Source organism: Cryphonectria parasitica (genome assembly GCF_011745365.1).
Source record: "Cryphonectria parasitica EP155 unplaced genomic scaffold M406scaffold_3, whole genome shotgun sequence".
NCBI lineage: Eukaryota > Fungi > Ascomycota > Sordariomycetes > Diaporthales > Cryphonectriaceae > Cryphonectria > Cryphonectria parasitica.
Genome location: NW_024468911.1, coordinates 4,218,148 through 4,235,035, shown reverse-complemented (window position 1 = coordinate 4,235,035; position 16,888 = coordinate 4,218,148). Strand labels below are relative to the sequence as shown.

The 16,888-nt window shown below is 54.1% G+C and overlaps 7 protein-coding genes across 7 annotated transcripts; 3 read left to right on the top strand and 4 right to left on the bottom strand.

Moving 5' to 3' along the window:
- Nucleotides 1-220: 220 nt before the first annotated feature.
- On the top strand, nt 221-738 carry M406DRAFT_338571 (DASH complex, subunit Dad4; the record flags this gene model as incomplete). The annotated part of the gene is made up of 5 exons (XM_040921356.1): nt 221-223; nt 295-351; nt 422-466; nt 533-617; nt 710-738. 5 exons carry the CDS (start codon nt 221-223, stop codon nt 736-738), a joined length of 219 nt encoding a protein of 72 aa, XP_040778842.1.
- A 276-nt stretch (nt 739-1,014) lies between these two features.
- On the bottom strand, nt 1,015-3,354 carry M406DRAFT_61651 (uncharacterized protein; the record flags this gene model as incomplete). Its single annotated transcript, XM_040924743.1, has 3 exons — nt 1,015-1,782; nt 1,861-3,300; nt 3,334-3,354. The coding sequence occupies 3 exons, from the start codon at nt 3,352-3,354 to the stop codon at nt 1,015-1,017; spliced, it is 2,229 nt and encodes a 742-aa protein (XP_040778841.1).
- A 713-nt stretch (nt 3,355-4,067) lies between these two features.
- M406DRAFT_328931 (uncharacterized protein) lies at nt 4,068-6,896 on the top strand (the record flags this gene model as incomplete). The annotated part of the gene is made up of 1 exon (XM_040920379.1): nt 4,068-6,896. The coding sequence occupies one exon, from the start codon at nt 4,068-4,070 to the stop codon at nt 6,894-6,896; it is 2,829 nt and encodes a 942-aa protein (XP_040778840.1).
- Nucleotides 6,897-7,293: 397 nt separating this feature from the next.
- Nucleotides 7,294-7,960, bottom strand: M406DRAFT_102146 (uncharacterized protein). The gene has a single exon (XM_040914992.1). It carries the CDS (start codon nt 7,888-7,890, stop codon nt 7,564-7,566), a length of 327 nt encoding a protein of 108 aa, XP_040778839.1. The 5' UTR covers nt 7,891-7,960; the 3' UTR covers nt 7,294-7,563.
- A 148-nt stretch (nt 7,961-8,108) lies between these two features.
- Nucleotides 8,109-9,171, bottom strand: M406DRAFT_40502 (putative Rab/ GTPase; the record flags this gene model as incomplete). Its single annotated transcript, XM_040924136.1, has 3 exons — nt 8,109-8,425; nt 8,619-8,886; nt 9,142-9,171. 3 exons carry the CDS (start codon nt 9,169-9,171, stop codon nt 8,109-8,111), a joined length of 615 nt encoding a protein of 204 aa, XP_040778838.1.
- Nucleotides 9,172-10,443: 1,272 nt separating this feature from the next.
- Nucleotides 10,444-11,670, bottom strand: M406DRAFT_355742 (nuclear control of ATP synthase 2). The gene has a single exon (XM_040923241.1). The coding sequence runs from the start codon at nt 11,643-11,645 to the stop codon at nt 10,611-10,613; it is 1,035 nt and encodes a 344-aa protein (XP_040778837.1). The 5' UTR covers nt 11,646-11,670; the 3' UTR covers nt 10,444-10,610.
- Nucleotides 11,671-14,311: 2,641 nt separating this feature from the next.
- M406DRAFT_355740 (uncharacterized protein) lies at nt 14,312-16,771 on the top strand. The gene is made up of 5 exons (XM_040923240.1): nt 14,312-14,451; nt 14,556-14,835; nt 14,976-16,203; nt 16,280-16,342; nt 16,436-16,771. Exons 1-3 carry the CDS (start codon nt 14,438-14,440, stop codon nt 15,627-15,629), a joined length of 948 nt encoding a protein of 315 aa, XP_040778836.1. The 5' UTR covers nt 14,312-14,437; the 3' UTR covers nt 15,630-16,203; nt 16,280-16,342; nt 16,436-16,771.
- Nucleotides 16,772-16,888: the final 117 nt, after the last annotated feature.

Here is a 16,888-nt window from a genome sequence, read left to right as displayed (position 1 = left end):
TGCACGCAGTAGGCACAGCACCGTAAATAGGTGGGTGAGGGCATACAGTCCTGTTGACAGTGTCGCACGGTCCGTTCATCGTTCAACACGGTCTCAACGCGACAACCCTGCTGCGAGCAACCCAACCCTGGCAACCCTCATCAACATCAACACCCAAAGCCAAACTCTGAGGAGAGAAAGAAGAGAGAAGTGGACGCAGCTCTCTACAACACATTACACCATGGTACGTTTGTTTCCACTGAAAAATCTGATGGAACTAGCCTGAAAAATCAATCGTGTTAACCTTTCCTACAGGAGAGCCCGCACGAACACCAGCAGAACCTCCTCCTCTCTCGCATCATCACCAATGTCGTGAGTCTCCTCAGCTTGACCAAAATAGCCTTTCAAGGACCTTGCCGTATTTTTAACGAGAGCATTGCAGGAGAAACTAAATGAGTCTATTGTGGTGATGAACAAGACCCTGCAGGTGAGGAACTTTATGAACCAGTACATCAAATGATGAGATTCACGGTTCCTAACCCGTCCCCTTTAGGAGATCAACATCCAGAACATGAACATTGAACTCGTCGCCCAAATGTTCAAGAACTACCAGTCGAATGTTCTGTTTCATCTAGAAGGTGAGAAAAGTTCATTGGTCCTCCCTTTGGTCGGTGGTGGTTCCTCAGGTGCAGGCCTTGATGTCGCTGATCTTTCTCGCGTTCTGCTGCAGCCACGGACAACCTGAAGGACCCATCCTGAGATACACCATGTCTTCTTTATGTGTGGCGGTCTACAGCCGAGGCAATAGAAACTGGATGTTTTCCAAAACTGTGGGACAATCTTTGAAGTGTACGCAAAATGAAAACCTGTGTCTCTCCTGTTAGAGATGAAACCAAACGTTCCAGGTAGCCACGAGGGTTTACGGAATTGCTAGCTGTGTGTTACAGTGATCCAAAAGGCAGGCATCAGTTCATATTAGGGTGTTGATATATCAGCCTCTTATCTCATGACCATCTAGATAGGCAGGTGGCTGTCCTAAACGGCCCCTTTGAGGAACTTCTTTGCCCAAGCCTCATACGCATCCAGCATCTCTCGAGTGATCATCCTGGGCGCAGTCCTAATCTCGCACCTCAAATCCTCCATAGTAATCCCCTTCCCTTCTTCGCTCTTCGAGTCCCTCCACCATGCATTCAAGCCCGCATCACTACAGATCCTCGCAATCTCTGCCCCCGAGAACCCTTCCGTCTCCGCCGCCAACTCCGCCACGTCCACATCTGGCGCAGCATTGCGGGTGGCCACAAACTTGCGAAAGATGGCCACCCGCGCAGTCTCGTCCGGTGGTCTCACGTAGATCAGCTTGTCAAACCGTCCCGGCCGCAGCAGTGCCGGGTCCAGTGCCTGCGGGCGGTTGGTAGCGGCAAGTACCAACACGCCCTGTGTCTGCTCGAACCCTTGCATCTCGTTCAGCAGCGTGGTGAGCACATTGAGCCCGCTGCCGCCGCCGCCGCTACTCGCGCCCGAAGAGCCGAACCCAGACCGCTGTCCACCGATAGAGTCTATCTCGTCGAAAAAGATGATGCTCGGCGCGGCCTCGCGGGCGCGCTGGAAGAGCTGTCGGATTTGGCGCTCGGACTCGCCGACGTACATGTTGAGCAGCTCGGCGCCCTTGACTGCGAAGAAGTTGAGGTCTGCCTCGGTGGCTAGGGCCTGTGCTGCCATGGTCTTGGAGCAGCCTGGGGGGCCGTACAGGAGGAAGCCTTTGGGTGGGTTGGGGGTGTAGCGAAGCAGTTTGTCTTTGGGGACCTGTGGGAGAAGGAAGGCAGCCGTCAGTCGATAGAGTCATACAAAATACCAGTGATCTAGTCAGAGGAGGACACTCACTGTGGCAAGAGCGATGGCTTCCTGTAGAGACTTTTTGACCTCATCTTGCCCCCCAATATCGTCCCAGTGGACTGGTGGTGGCTTCAGATTGATGTCATGCATTGCAGAGGGCCGAATGGTCTGCATGGCTTGCAGAAGAATGGCCTCAGAAATAAACTCGTCCTCTGATGAGATGATACTCCCAGCATCCTCCAATTCCGCCAGCCTGACCTCCCACATCTCAGAGGCTTCTCCAACTAGCTTCGCCAAGTCTTTGCCGTTGTATGCATGCGTCCGCTCGCTTAGGCGTGTCAGCATATCTTCTCTCAAGCTCGGCGGTAGAGGCATATCGAAACTCGACAAGATGGCTCTCCTTCGGTTCGTGTCCGGCAGGGGCAGGTTGATGTGCTTCTCAAAACGCCCCATATCTGTCAGATCTTGGGGCATATCCGTCAGGTAATCTAAGCACGCTGCGAGGATCAAAACCTTGGGCCGTTCGTTCTTGGCCGTGGCATCCTCGACCAGCCTATCCAAGAACTCGCCGACAGTCTGGATCACTGCGTTCCGGTTACTGCGGTCTTTGTCGATGAGCTGCTCGAATCTGTCCATGACAAGGATGCTGGGCTGGCTCTCTCTGGCCCGTTGGAACGTCTCGGTGATGGACGAGAGTTTGTCGCTGGGCTGGATCCGGTGCACGGTGCCCCAGCCGCTCTGGGCGATGTGGTTCAGGAGCAGCGTCTTGCCAGTCCCGTGTCCACCGTGAATGACAAGCCCACAGGACTTTGGGGTTGCTCGAGACCGCAGCTGTCCAGTCCATGTTCGGAAAATCTTGTTGAGTTCTTGTATCTGGTGCTCAAGACCCTGGATGTTGTCGACCCTCAATCGTGCTGGCCGTGCTGGACGCGCCTCGGCCGCCCCAGTTTCGCCAGCCGTCCGGATCCGGACCTTTGTTGAGTCTGGGTCGAAGCGCGCATTAATTGTGCCTGTCCCATTGACGGTGATGATCTTGAAGTTACGATAGGTCTGGTCTTCGAAGATCCTTTTGAGCGTCAAGCCAGGAAAGACATGGTCCAACCCCATCAGGTGGCCCCTAACCGATCTCTCCCAAAAGGACATGTCTTCCTCCTTGATGGCTGGCTGCTGATCCGTGGTTACCTCCTCCAACATAACCTCCTCAGCTTCTGGTATAGTCTTGCCATCGGTATAGACAATCTTGACCTGGTCGCCCAGCTTGAAATCACAAGCATCCTGATACGCCTTGCTCATCTGTGACACGGCGCGGCTCAGCTTGGGATCAGCTGCCACCCACAGCGATGCCTCCTGCCTGATCACCTGGCCATCTGCCAGGGTCTTCTCGACGGTGCAGGGCTTTCCATTCTCGAGGGCTGTGCCTACTAGTTCATAGAGAACCTCCTTGTTGACGTAGATCCGTGAGGCGCCCTTAAGCGACTTCTCGGCAGCCTTGTCAGAAGAGTTTGTGGGGATAGGCCTGACTTTGACCTCGATGAACTTCATATTATGACTGATAGTCCATTGAACGTGTAGGAAATGGATTGGGGAAGAGGGGAGGAGGGAGCAAGTTTCGGTTTAGAAACAGACGAGAAGGATGTGAGGTTGTGAATGCGACGAGTCTCTTCTGTGTGTACAAATCTTTAGTCCGTAACTAGGAAAGAAGAGAAAAATATCAAGTCTGGCAGGTGGGGACCACTTACACGCCTGGTACGTACCCTGGTACACTTTACGGTTTGCGCAAAATTCAAGCAGTGTAGATGACCCGTGGTAGAAAAGTCAGACTGAGCTTCAAATCTAGATGGTTTCCCATGTACATGAGGTTAACCTTTTTTTCCCTCTTTTATCTTCTTCTTTCTTATTAAATAAAAAGTGAAGTCTACCAAGCAATGAAGCAAGGTCGAATGATATCATTGAGATTCCAATACGATGGTATTGCATAATACAGGGTACTTAGTACTTGCAGTAGCTTTATACTCTGGTCCGCCTACACAGTACATACTTGAATCCGATAAATACAAGATCCCTGCTCCGACATCTCCAGGCCTGAACCACAAAAGACGGCTGCAAACTTCCAAAGCTTGTGCCTTTTCAGCAGCTACAACAACAACAACCCCCCCACCAACGACGTTGAGCCAACAACAGGTCTTCAATGCCCACCTACGAGGGCACTCTTGAGGAACTGCGAATGAGGCAATCATAGTAGGGGCGTCGCATTGATGCTGCGTGGTAGGCGATTGCCCGTGTCGCAGTCTCCATTGCCACGATGGAGGACCACAGCAACGACAGACTCGGCGAGGACTAGGACTGCCCTCGTCGTGGCAGCGGTCCACTACAGTAGCTCGTCACCCTCGACCTCGCCGACAGCGACTCCTCCTCTCCTCACCGACGGCTATGGGACTGACCATTCAGCCCTCACACAAGCGCTGGAAGAGCAGGTCCCGGCTTGGGAGCAAGAAGGCATGCCTCAGGTGGACGAGGCGCGACAAGAGATGCACAGTCTGGCGGGTGAGCAACGCAAGTTCCGAACATACACGCCTGCAGGCAAGGATTATTCCCATCATGGAGATTCGAGCAAGAACAGAGTTCACCACATCACCCATCACCGGCACAGCGGCCCTGTATCACTGCCACCCGTCGAGAAATCCTTCCCTACGCATCTCGATTTGAATGATGAAGCACCGATTTGGCGCAAGATCCGGGCCCCTGACAAGAACATTCCGCTCACGGATCTTCATGCAAGAGTGTTCTTTAGGAAGTCCACCCCCATACACGAGAATTTGCGAAAGGCCGGGCGCAAACCATTCCAAGATGTGGGAGCTGTTGCCAATGCACAAAATGGCAGCGAGGAGACACAGCGTGATACTGCGGTTCAGGTGAAGCCATACATCAGGCCGGAAGCTTCCAGTGTCCATCATTCAGCAGTAGAGAATCGGGCAGAGAAGAGTCTTCGGCAACCTAGCCTTGACAATCCATCCTCGACTTCGTCTAGACGTACAGCATTCCAACGTCGTGGCGGCCACGACAAGAAGCCTTCCCCGCTCTTGGATGCGCAGCTACGCGCCGTGGCAGACCGACTTGGGATAGAGGTGTCCCGCAAGGCCACCGATGTCAAGCGAGCAACAGCTCGAAGGTTGGGTTTCAAATCCTGGGACCAAGCACCTGCAGCACCACAAGTGGCCAACACCACACCCACACAGTCTGCTACGACACCTAGAGCAGTCAATCTTGCCAAAGGCGCAAGCGATCCTACTGGATCTGGTCTCCCCAAGGCGCAACACACTCATAGATCTGCCGAGGAGCCTGCGTTAAGCAGACCTGCTGCACCACCTCGTTCAGACCACCCACACGAGAAGACTATCCTGTCTGCGTACTCTCCGACGACCTTCAAACCCCAGAAGACGCAAAAGGACATCAATTTTGCCATGCGGCGTAATTGGCTGCCAGTCGAGGGGTCCCCAATGAACACAGATTCTCCGTCGGAGCAATCTCAACATCTGTCTTCGGGAGATAATCGGCTCCTCCTCCATGCAGGGGACTCGGATTTCGGCTTGGATGAGCGAAGACGCAGCAGCTTCGGAGTGCCAAGCGAGAGCGAGCAGACCTCCCTAGACAAGGAATCTGAACTCAATACCTCATCGGACACAGTACGCTCCATCTTCAAGATGTTGTTTCCTGAGGAGTCTGAACATACGAGCAGGAGCTTAAGATCGGTGCTCACGAACCGAAGAGGTCGCCCCTCCGAGATGGGTAGTGATGTTGATCCAAGAGCTAAATACTTCATCGATATTTCTGCGAAACCGCGGCAAGCCTATGGTTCTATCTACAAACAGCTCTTCCCTGGCCAGCTACCGCCTGACCCAGAGGCGACTGTGGAAAAAGATGAACCTCACGAAAGCTCTGCATATCCCCAACAGGACACGTCCGATGGACCATTACTTATCTCACTACGAAACGAAGTACGCAATTGGATTCCGGAGGAGGACCGAGAACACATCACAGCGCCTGAGGCAGGCAAGTATGGCTCGCATTCGACCGTAGTCGTCATTTCGGGTGTGAGCAACTCACTCGTCGATACCGACTTCTACCGAGTCATTCCAGAAGGCAAATACGTCGAGGGCTGGGCTGGCGGCCTCGTGAAGGTCGTCCAGGCGCGCGACCCTCTAACATACGAGCCCGTTGGCCAGTACTTCCTCATGTTCCACTCGCGTGCCCCCGCAGTCGCCTATGTCCAAGAGGCCAAGCGACTATACGAGCTCAGCAGGCGCCTGTTGCATTCGGCCACCCAATCCGGCCGCACACCGGCGCGCGGTCCACTCGATACCGCGCCTGTGAACCCGCAGCCCTTCCTCACCGATGAAGAGAGAGCCGCCGTCCAGTCCTTTACGATCTGCCCGCCCGCCGCCCCACTTCGCATCAGCGTGCGCATGTGGACCACCCAGATGGTCGGACAGATCGCTTCCAAGACGACCATAGCCGACGTAGTCCAAGCTCTACGGCCAGAGGCCGAGATGCCCGCCAAGGTGTTGATCTCCATCAACGGCGGCGGTCGGGCGTCTGGGGGTGGGCTGACGCCGGCCGAGCTCTGGTCGACGCTCCGGGACGACGGGCGGGAGAGGGGCACGCCATGGGCGCTGATCAACCTCCGGGAAGGCATCAGGCCGGTGAGGGTGAAGGCCGTGACCGAGGGCCAGGAGATCAAGGTGATGACGGAGACAGTAGACGCACCGCTCCAGGCCGAAGACGATGATGACGCCGGGGTGGTTGGTGGCCCGCCCGCCGAGACGACATCCGTTGTGGGGACAGACGGCCTTCTTCTTCCCTCCTCCAGCAGCCAGGATGCAGAAGGCCCTAGCGACAAGGAGAGCCACGACGACGGCGACGGCGACGACGACGCGGGCCAGAAAGATGAAAGGTTCCACCGGTTTGTCTTGACGTTCAAGCAGCGTGCCATCGCGCGCCGATTCGTCAGGTGCTGGCACAAGCGGCCCATATACGATGCGGAGCTGGGGCAGACGGTGCTTGTAAATGCTGTGGCGCTGATGTAGTTTAGAGTCCTCGGGAGCAGTGTGGTGTTGGTATAGAATGGACTGGATGAACACATGCCAACACAGGCGTGTAGAGAAGATACCCTATGAATAGAAGAAACATGTCTACCAGGCATTTATACGAGGTATACATGCCCAAGTACTTGACTGACACACTGACCCCCGTCTTGTCTCATGCTAAGACATACAAGACTCTATATTTCCTTCGGGGGGCACAAGCATAAACCAAATCACCCCCCCTACCTACCGTACCTGCATGAGCAAGTATCTATAACGGCTAATTCTAAGAGCCATCCGTCACACGACGTCCCAACAAGGCAGAAATGCTCCGAATCGAAAACCTCACTAAAATCATGCTTAATAAAAAGAGAAAATACTCTCATCAAAAGTCATTTTTAGTAACGAATTTGTATTTGCAACCCACAAATAGCCACTTAAAAAACTCCTTTGGTTCCAACACAATATTTGCACGTTCCAGTTTACCTCCGCCATAAACATGAACCAAAACGGTTAAAAAGAAACACAAAAAGCCGCTTCTCTCTTTCTCTCCCTCCCTCTCCCTCCCTCCCTCTCTCTCTCTCTCTCTGTGTGTGTGTGTGTGTCTGTGCTCGTTCACTGCTCTATGAAAAAGAGGGGGGATGCTTTTGGAAATTTAACCCTTTCCCTCTCAGCCGCCATCCCCAAGAATAAAAGGTTTTGACGGGGTGTGTGTTGGTTTTTTGTCTTCCCACCCTTGTGAGGCCATCCATCTTGTTCGGTCCTCTGACTGAGTGACTGACCGATCTGGTGAACACATCCGCCCTACTACCCCTTCGTGTACCAACTTGATGAACAAAGTCTTCGTACTACACAGCTCCTTCGAGACCGGATAGCAGTATGGCCATCCCGTCAAACCCCTCCTCCCAATGTCCTTTCCCCACGGATATAATAAAGTTTTTGGGCCATATGCGACGTGATCCCGTGCCTGTAATTCCTTCATGCTGCTGCAATGCATCGACCCTGTAGTACCAGTGTGTCTTTAGAACTAAATCCGCCTTCATCCCATTCGTGATTGCGGAAGCTCCCTTGAAAGAGAATTTAAAAATAAAAAAAAGGAGAGGGGGGGGGGGGAGGTCGTCGAGATTGTCGGCCAGGCTCCTCTGTCCGTCACGATCCTCCCCCAGCTGTTGCCTCTTCTCCCTCTTTGTGCTGGTCCGCTGCATCTGCGTCGACTTAACAGCACTTGCTAGCAGCGTTGCCCGTGTCCCCACCCACGTTCACGCCGCTACCGCTGGCGGTGGTGTCGTTCTTGGAGGTGTCGATGATGCGCTTCTTGATATCGGAGGCGAGGCTGTAGAAGGCCTTGTCGATGTTGATGTTGCTCTTGGCCGAGACCTCGAGGAAGGGGATGCCAAGTTCCCTGGCAAGGGCCTCGCCCTGCTCGGTGGACACGGCGCGCTTCTCCTCCCAGTCGCACTTGTTGCCGATCAGAATCTTGTTGACGCCCTCGGTGGCGTGCTGCTCTACGTTCGCGAACCAGGTACGGATATCTGTTCGGCAAAGGAAAAAAAGATTGTAAAAGCACGGTCAGTCACATGGCCCTTGCTTGCTCTGTGCTTGCAACGTGTGGTGTAGGAAAGGAGAAGGGGTGGTGGGGGCCCACTGGTGTGGCGGTGTGGGAGAGAATAAATCCAAACCAGAAAGGAAGGGAGAGGAGGAAGGCGGCAGTAATAGCGGACGTACTCTCAAAAGATCTCTGATCTGTGACGTCGTAGACGAGCAGTATACCCATGGCACCGCGGTAGTAGGCGGTTGTGATGGTGCGGAAGCGCTCCTGGCCGGCGGTGTCCCAAATCTGCAGCTTGACGCGCTTGCCGTCCAGTTCAATGGTCCTGATCTTGAAGTCGATGCCGATGGTGGTGATGAAGGAGGGCGTAAAGGAGTCTTCGCTGAATCGCAGCAGGCAGCACGACTTGCCCACGCCCGAGTCGCCGATCAGCAGCAGCTTGATCTATTCAGGAGAGACGCGGTTAGCTATGTCTGTCGAGATCCTTGCTAGCTACACATGGTCGATGACACCGTCTCATCTCATAGATTGAGGGTGATTTCGTCCGTCCTTTGGTAGCCTGGAGGAACGGCAGAACCCCGTCTTAGACGGAGAGGGGATCGTTGCGCTCGTCGCAATGTGGGTGTGCATCGGCCTGGAGTAGAACGTGGCTCTTTCGAGATAGCGGGGCGAAACAGGCGGCGGGGGAGGGACACGTACCAAGAAGTCATAATTCCTGTTGCTCGACATGATGAAGACTGTTCAGGCACCACTGGTGATGCCGGGGCGGAGGGGGGAGGAGATCACGGATCGTTCGGAGTGTGATGTTGAGGAGGGAGAGGGAGGAGAGTATGGGGAGTTTAGTCGAGGTGGTCGTTTAAGGTGGATAGACGCCTCTTGAGGGACGGTGAACCTAGGCTTGCGCGGTCGAGTGGATGGATGGGATATGGGACCTGGTCGATAAAGTGGGTTCTGGGTTCGGCGCCGATGTGTTGTTGTTGCTAGTTGCTTCTGTTCGCTGTCAAATCTGCAAAAGCGCCAGCAGCAGCTTTTCGACACTTTCTTGTTCAATTCCGTTGACGTGAAGTTGTGTGTCTTGTGAGAGTCAGAGAAATTGTGTGTAGAGAAAGAGAGAATGAGTGAGCGATGGAGAGAGAGAGAGAGAAGAGACAAGGCGGGAAAGGACGACGGCAGTGATAGATAGGAAGTGGTGGTGGTGCAAGTTGGTAGGTCGTTGCAAGGTGGTAATAGTGGAGGTCGTAGTGGCGGAGGAGGCGTCTTTTACGGCGCCGAGGCGTGTCACTTTCCCCCTATACCCCAAGGGCCTAGGCATGCTAAGAGAGAGCGAGTTGCCGCGCCACAGAGTACGTACTGACTTAGTGTGCAAAGTATACCATGGTAGGAGTGCTAGAATGACTCTGAGTGCTGGCAATGGCAGGCGGCCAGGTAGCGCCCAGTGGCGTGGGAGCCCACGAAGGAGGATGGCAGGGGGGTGAGCGCGAATAAGAGAACCGACTCCCACTGTTTACAGTAGGGTAGGACGTAGTACTATACCATATAGGACAGCTAGGAACGCAAGGTACGCAAGGCACTCTGGCCTGTCAAGGGACAACTCTGAACCCCTGAACTCGAAAGATCTAACGTCTGTTCTCAACAAGAGCCAATCTCAGATTAGGTTTCTCATTCTTTCTTACTTTTTTTCCCCACAAGACATAGTCATCTGCAGACTGCAGGTTGACTAAAGGACGTTCGTTGTGCATTTCAAGTCCTATGGCCAACCAGGAGCATCCCATTTTCATGCCTCGAGAAAGAAGAAGGAAAAAAAGAAAAAGAAAAAGGAAAACGGCGCCTATGTGCTAGTGAGAGCGGTCTCTGAAGCCTCGGGAACGACGGTTGAACAATGACGTTGATTTTGATTTATATATATATGGTATATCTTTGGTAAGATTTGGAGGCTGTTTTCTCATTCTGAGCAATACAACACATTTTGCAAGTGCAGGTGAATCGACGGAGTCGTTGTCTGTATCGTAAGTAGCAGGTAAATACCAATCTAATCTAAGCAGAAGATTCTTGGGTCTGATTTTACTGTTCTGTTGTACAACCACCACACCATGCGCCATACTTGATGCGATAGATCATCATCTTTATCATCATGACCTTTTTTAAAGACTTCCTCCATTTGGCTCCAATTAGTTAGTCTGCAACCATCTAGCATAGGCCCAACGAATCCTCTCCAGAGCTCTCTGTTGGATCTGGATCCCTTTGACATTCGCCAGATCATCCAGGTCCTCCAGGAACTCGCTCTCGATCTCCCTCGGCATGAGACGTCCCGCACTGACCAGGTTGCGGAGTATGTGCACCTCCGTGACGAGCAGGCCGTGGTCCTTGTACGAAAGCAAATTGTTCTGGCTAGGTGTGGCCTCGCTAAAGATGCGATCGATGCTGCGCAGTGTCCGCACACACCGACCCACCCTCTCGCCGTGCCGCTGCGCCCCCCTGCGGTTGCTGAACAGCATGCCGCGGAGGTAGGAGAGGACCGCGACCGAGACGAGGATGCCGGGCGTTAGGCCGACAAAGCCAAAGACGAGCTCCTGTGACCTGAGCAGGGCGTCGATACCCGAGATGGCAACCTCGAGGTCGACCTTGGTCTTCTGCACCTGGATCAGCAGGCTTCGGACCAAGTCACCCCGCAAGGCGCCGACAAAGGGCTGGCGGAGGTCTTGTTCGAAGGCCTTGAGCACGGGCGTGACATCGCCCTCCTTAACCTTAGCGCGGATGTCGACAATCTGCGCCTCAGACAGCGGGGCGCTGGCCCCTGCCAGGGAGGGCTTGTCCACGGCAAAGTCGACGACCATGCGCTCCAGGCTCTCGCGATCGGCCTTGAGGCTGTCACGGCTCATGATGGCGATCTCGGACTGCGAGTCGTGCCGGATGGTGCCGATGACCTTACGGACGGGCTCCACCACCCAGTTGAGCCAAAAATCACGGGCGGTCACGCCGAAGTCGCGGATCCAGTTGACAATATCTGCCTTGCGATTGACGAGGATACGAAGGATGGTGGACGAGGAGACCAAAAGGATACCGGCAGGCAGCCAGTATCTGATGAGGCGCGATGGCCGGCCGCTTGCCTGGACCACCTTGCTCGTCGTCGCCATGTGTGCGGGGATGCGGTCCTCCAGCAGAAACAGAAGCCGCCGCGCCATTACGGCAGGCTTGCTGACCATGTCCTCTGCATGGATGGACAGGTCCGGGTCCTGCTCGACCCCTGCAAAGACCTTGTCCTCGAACTCCGAGACGCCACGGTCCAGGTTGGCAACGTCTCGCAGGACCATATCCATCAACGCCACGCTCCGCTCGACCACACCCTTCCACTCCATGCCGTGGTCGTGCACGTCGCTCTTGTCCTCGTCGATGCCAAAGCTCAACCCCTCGTCTATCAGGACCCCAAGGCCGCTGGCCGTCATCTCGCGCAGCTTCTTGAGCTGGCTCTGCTTCTGCCTGGCCTCGGAACGGCACAGGGACACGGTGGAGAACATCTTGTGCTGCACGTCCTTGAGCGACCTCTCGGTGACCGTGTCCCGAACAATACCATAAAATCGCCCCCACCTGCTCGAGATGCTATCGGTCGCGAACTGCGGCGACCTGCCCAGGAGGCTGGACCGCTGTGAGAACGTCGAACGCATCGAGCTCTCATGGTAGATGTCCTTGGTCCACGCCCACCAGCGCAGTGGTGAGGTCTGCACCGCGTAAAGGCTGCTGTAGGTGTAGGAGCCGAGGACCTGGTCCCAGTACCAGATGTCCTGGCTGAGAGGAATAATATCGTCCAGTAGGATGTTCAGGATGAGACCGTATATTTGGGTCGTGGCCTTGCTGACGAGCAACCATTCCACCTCGGACTCATACTGGCTCTTGGCCTCAAGGACATGCTGCTCGTCGGCTGTGGCGAGACCAGAGTCCCGGAGCAAGTCTTTGATCTGGGTCACAGGCAAGACGGCAGCAGAGGTGCTGGAGAGCCTCTTTACGATCCGCAGCAGGTCGTTGACCCGAGGCGAGGAGAAGTCAGCCGTAACGGTACTGCGGGTGCCGCCTTCGGTCTCTCCATCGTCCTGCTCCTCGATGGCAAACCTATCCTCGGACTCCACAAGCGGGTGAAGGAGGATCCGATCTATTTGGGCGTCTATGCGCCGAACATGACTAAGTGGGTGTCAGAGAGACAGCAAGACATTGTGATAGCGGAGGGAACATGACTGTTCCTAGCCATGTTTGATACCGGCATAGTAGGCGGCGGCGGTGGTGATGATGATGACTCAGGGTGGGGAGGAGAAGGAGGCGGAAGGCCAAGGACTCTACGTGTGAGTAGTGAGGGGATGGGGGTTAGGGTCTTCTTACTCGGCCACAATTGACATTGTTATGAGCTCAGGGTGGGCTCAAGAGGCATCACGGGCAGGTTGTATGTTGTGCTCCGTGCTCCGTGCTCGTACTCGGTCTCAAGAGAGCCGGTGGTGGTGGCTGCTGCGGCGGGAAACAGCACGCGTGTGTGTATGTGTGTGGTGGCGATATGTCGGGCCGCCGGTCAGGCCATGCAAAATTAGAGCTTCGGAAGGCAGAGGTGCCGAGCCAGGGTCTTGGGAAGGATCTGGAGAAGACTGGTAAGAGGAAATTGTGGGTAATCGTCACACTCAGATCAGATATACGGTAGCAATAGCCAGCCCTACGGTACAGGGCCTGGGAGTTGCGAAGGGGGGTAAGGACTGAGATCCAAGAAGAAGGGAGACTGGGGGAGGTAAAATGACAATTCGGTGGTGTGGGCGATTGTTGCTTGACCTTGGTCAGGCAGGCTTGGCCTAAAAAAATGGCTGGTGGATGAAAATGACAACTGGTTTAGAGGGCACGAGAATTGGGAAGACCTGCAAGTGGCAAACAAAGTCAGGGTGGGCCGGGGTGAGTGTTGGTAATCCAGGTTTACAAGCTTATTTTGGTTGATGATTGGGGGTAGAAGGGGAAAGAAAAAAAATCAGTGGAAAAAGCCAGACGTCATCAGCTCAGGTTAGGAAGGAACGGCCACAGAGGAGAGCAAAAGGGAAACAGCCACACGACCTTCTTTCATGTTGTAGCTTGTCTGTTTGCCTTGTCTTGTCTCATCTCGTGGGACTGAACACCTGAGGGACATATCAACTTGTCAAGAATAGGCTGAAGACTACTACTACTATGTATGGTATTTGGCAAAAGCGTTGTCATCTGTGGTATTTGAGTTGTCAAATGCAGGGTGCTGGGTTGGTTGGAAACATTCGATTGTTGCTTAACCGGAAACCTCACTGCCGGGCAGACTACGTTACTACATAATGGTCTATACCCTATGCAGGGTTATTACTGCCATCTAGTACCAATCAACATTGCCTCTGATCAGCCCATATCCTGCTGCATTCCCGTCGCCCGCCCACTGCAGTGGTAACAGTTGGCGTGGCGGGATCTGCTCCCTGTCACCGAATTGTTGGGGACAGAGAAGGACAGAAGAAGGCCAGTGGGGGCGGCTTTGAGGCGTGGCACGGCGTATGGGTGGGTGGGTGGGCGGTGTGGGTATGCACAGCATGCACCATAATACGATGGCACTGGACATGGCACTAAGGTGGGTGTGGTAGCCACGGAACGCGGAAAAGAACTCTGGTCTATCTGCTCATTCTTCCACAAGTGGGGCCCTGATTGGCTGATCAGGACTCGAACTGGCGCTGGCTGACGCTACAGTGCAAACCCGCGCTGGTCCGCTCCTCCATCACGCTGGGATGTATGGTCGGGACCCCTGTCTATCACCCGCCTAGATGAGGAATAAAACTCCCTTTTCTCAAGATTCATCCGTCTTCTTGGCCACTTGCAACTTTTCACTACTGGACCCGACAACATTTGGGAGACATACTTTCCTTTGCCATCGCCTGGCCACACCCATTCCGAACCTTGGCTCCTGTCAATTACTTCACAGCTCGAGAGTCTCGCGCCCTTTTCGAGAGGCCAGCCTTTCACCATGGCGACCATCGTGTATGTATCGCGCCCCGTGCGAACCCTTAACAACGTTGGAGCATACAAATGATCCGAGCACAAGCACACTCACACGCACACAACTGACACAAGCTTTCCATTAGGAGCACGACGCTCTCTTCCCTCAATTCCACCATCACCTCCAGCCTCAACACGACAACATCTGCCGACTACTTCTCCGTCTTCGAGGAGGTCTCCAAGATCAGTGTCCAACTCAACGTCTTCGAGCGCCTCTGGGCTGCTTGGTACCTCTTCATGCAGAATGATACCCTTGCCACCGGTATCATGTCCTTCATGATGCACGAGATTGTCTACTTTGGCCGCTGCCTCCCGTATATTATCATCGACTGCATTCCTTCTTTCAACAAGTACAAGATTCAGAACGTGAGTTTGCTTCTTCCAGCCGCGCAAACCCCCTCCCCCTTTTTTTTTTTTTTCCTTTCTTTTGCGAATCTTCCTCGGTAGACTCCGGGAGGGAAGAAGGTGGCCTGACTCGGCTGACACAACCCGCGTCGACACAACAGCAAAAAATACCTTCATGGCGAGAGCAGTTCGACTGCGCCGCCCTCGTCTTCATCAGCCATGTCACCGTCGAGCTCCCCCAGATCTGGCTCTTCCACCCCATCGCCGTCTACTTCGGCATGGACTATGGCGTGCCGTTCCCGTCTCTGTTCAAGATGGCGTACCAGATTGCTGTCTTCTTCATCCTCGAGGATACATGGCACTACTGGTTCCACCGTGCCCTGCACTATGGCCCGCTGTACAAGAACATCCACAAGCTGCACCACACCTACTCCGCCCCTTTCGGCCTCGCCGCCGAGTACGCCTCCCCCATCGAGGTCATGCTGCTGGCCGTCGGCAGCGTCGGCAGCCCCATCCTCTGGGTCTCCATCACCGGTGACCTCCACTTGTTCACCATGTACATGTGGATCGTCCTGCGCCTGTTCCAGGCCATCGACGCCCACTCTGGCTACGACTTCCCCTGGAGTTTGCGACACTTCCTGCCTTTCTGGGCGGGCGCGCAGCACCACGACGTGCACCATGAGAAGTTCATTGGCAACTATGCCTCCAGCTTCCGCTGGTGGGACTACTGTCTGGATACCGAGGCCGGCGAGGAGGCCTCCAAGAAGCGTCGTGAGAAGAAGCTTGCTGCTGTGAGGGCCAAGAAGGCGCAGTAAGCAGTTCAGACTGCGCAGACTCGCTTCCCTGTCTCGCTTTCGCCTCATTTTTTTTCTCTCCTCATGACGGTGCAAACCTGGCGACCACTCAGACGCAGTCGCCTTGGTGTACTCTGGACTCCTCATTGGATTGAGATAAAAATTGATAGGGGCCACACCTCCTTTGGGAGAATATCGGCAGCCTCTCAAGTCGAGGGAAGATTTGCCGAGAGGAACTATCTTCATGGTGCTCATGATTCACAACATGTACATATAGGGGGCCGTTGACCGCCCAACAAACTATAGAATAATCCTACTAATAAGACGAGAAACGGAAAATTAAAGACTTGATGAGAAAGATTTCTGAAACTCTCCAAAAGCTTGATTATTTCTTCGGGGTACAACAGTCTCCTGATGCTGAGGTGGCCTTGTCTGCAAGACCCTTCAGCTGGCAGCTCGCATCAGCAGAGGTATCCTCCTGAACCTCCCCAAGCTGCTCAGCCAATTCATCACACAGAGTAGCAAGTGAAATGTCTTTGGCAGACAGGCCCACAGGATGGTGTGTGGTCCACCGGATGAAGGTGGTATTATAGACCTTGTATCACTGGGTGAGCACAACTACTCTAAAATACCACATAACATTGTGTTGATGGTTGAAGGGAGGGGCTTACATTGGACCACTCTGGGTGGTGGTTCTTGCACTTGCAGTGTATGGACACTGCTGTCATGAAGTCCTGTTATATTTGTGATCAGTGGCTGTCAGTGACGGATTGGCTGGCTGGCTGGCTGGCTGTGTGTAGGTACAGGAGGGCTGGTATTAGCTTTACCCAGGTTTTTGCAAAAGTCTTGAATTTGAAGGACCGCTCGATGCCCTGGCCATCTTGTGTAAGGAGCCATTTCTTGCTTGTCAGCCTGTCCAACTCTTTTGTGAGGACAGCTTCATCAGATCCATCAGAAAGTCGGGGCTTTGTTGCCATCGCGCCTTCTTTTGAGAAGGACCGGCTGAGGGTGATTGGTCGAATGACTGATGGAAATAACACTGATTTCCTTGTGCAGGTTGGTGATAGCTTCATGCTGAGATCTTCTGGGGCCAATACACACTTGTCTGCCTTGTCCCTCTCTCTCTGTCTCTCTCTGTCCCTCTTTCCTTCTTCTCATCCAAGGTATAGGCCAGTCAGTATAAGGTGGTAAAGATCAGACAAAAATCAACTAAGACCTGGTCATCATCAGATAGCACTTGGTATCTTCTCCGCAGGCTAGGGTAAGGGTTGCCAGGTTTA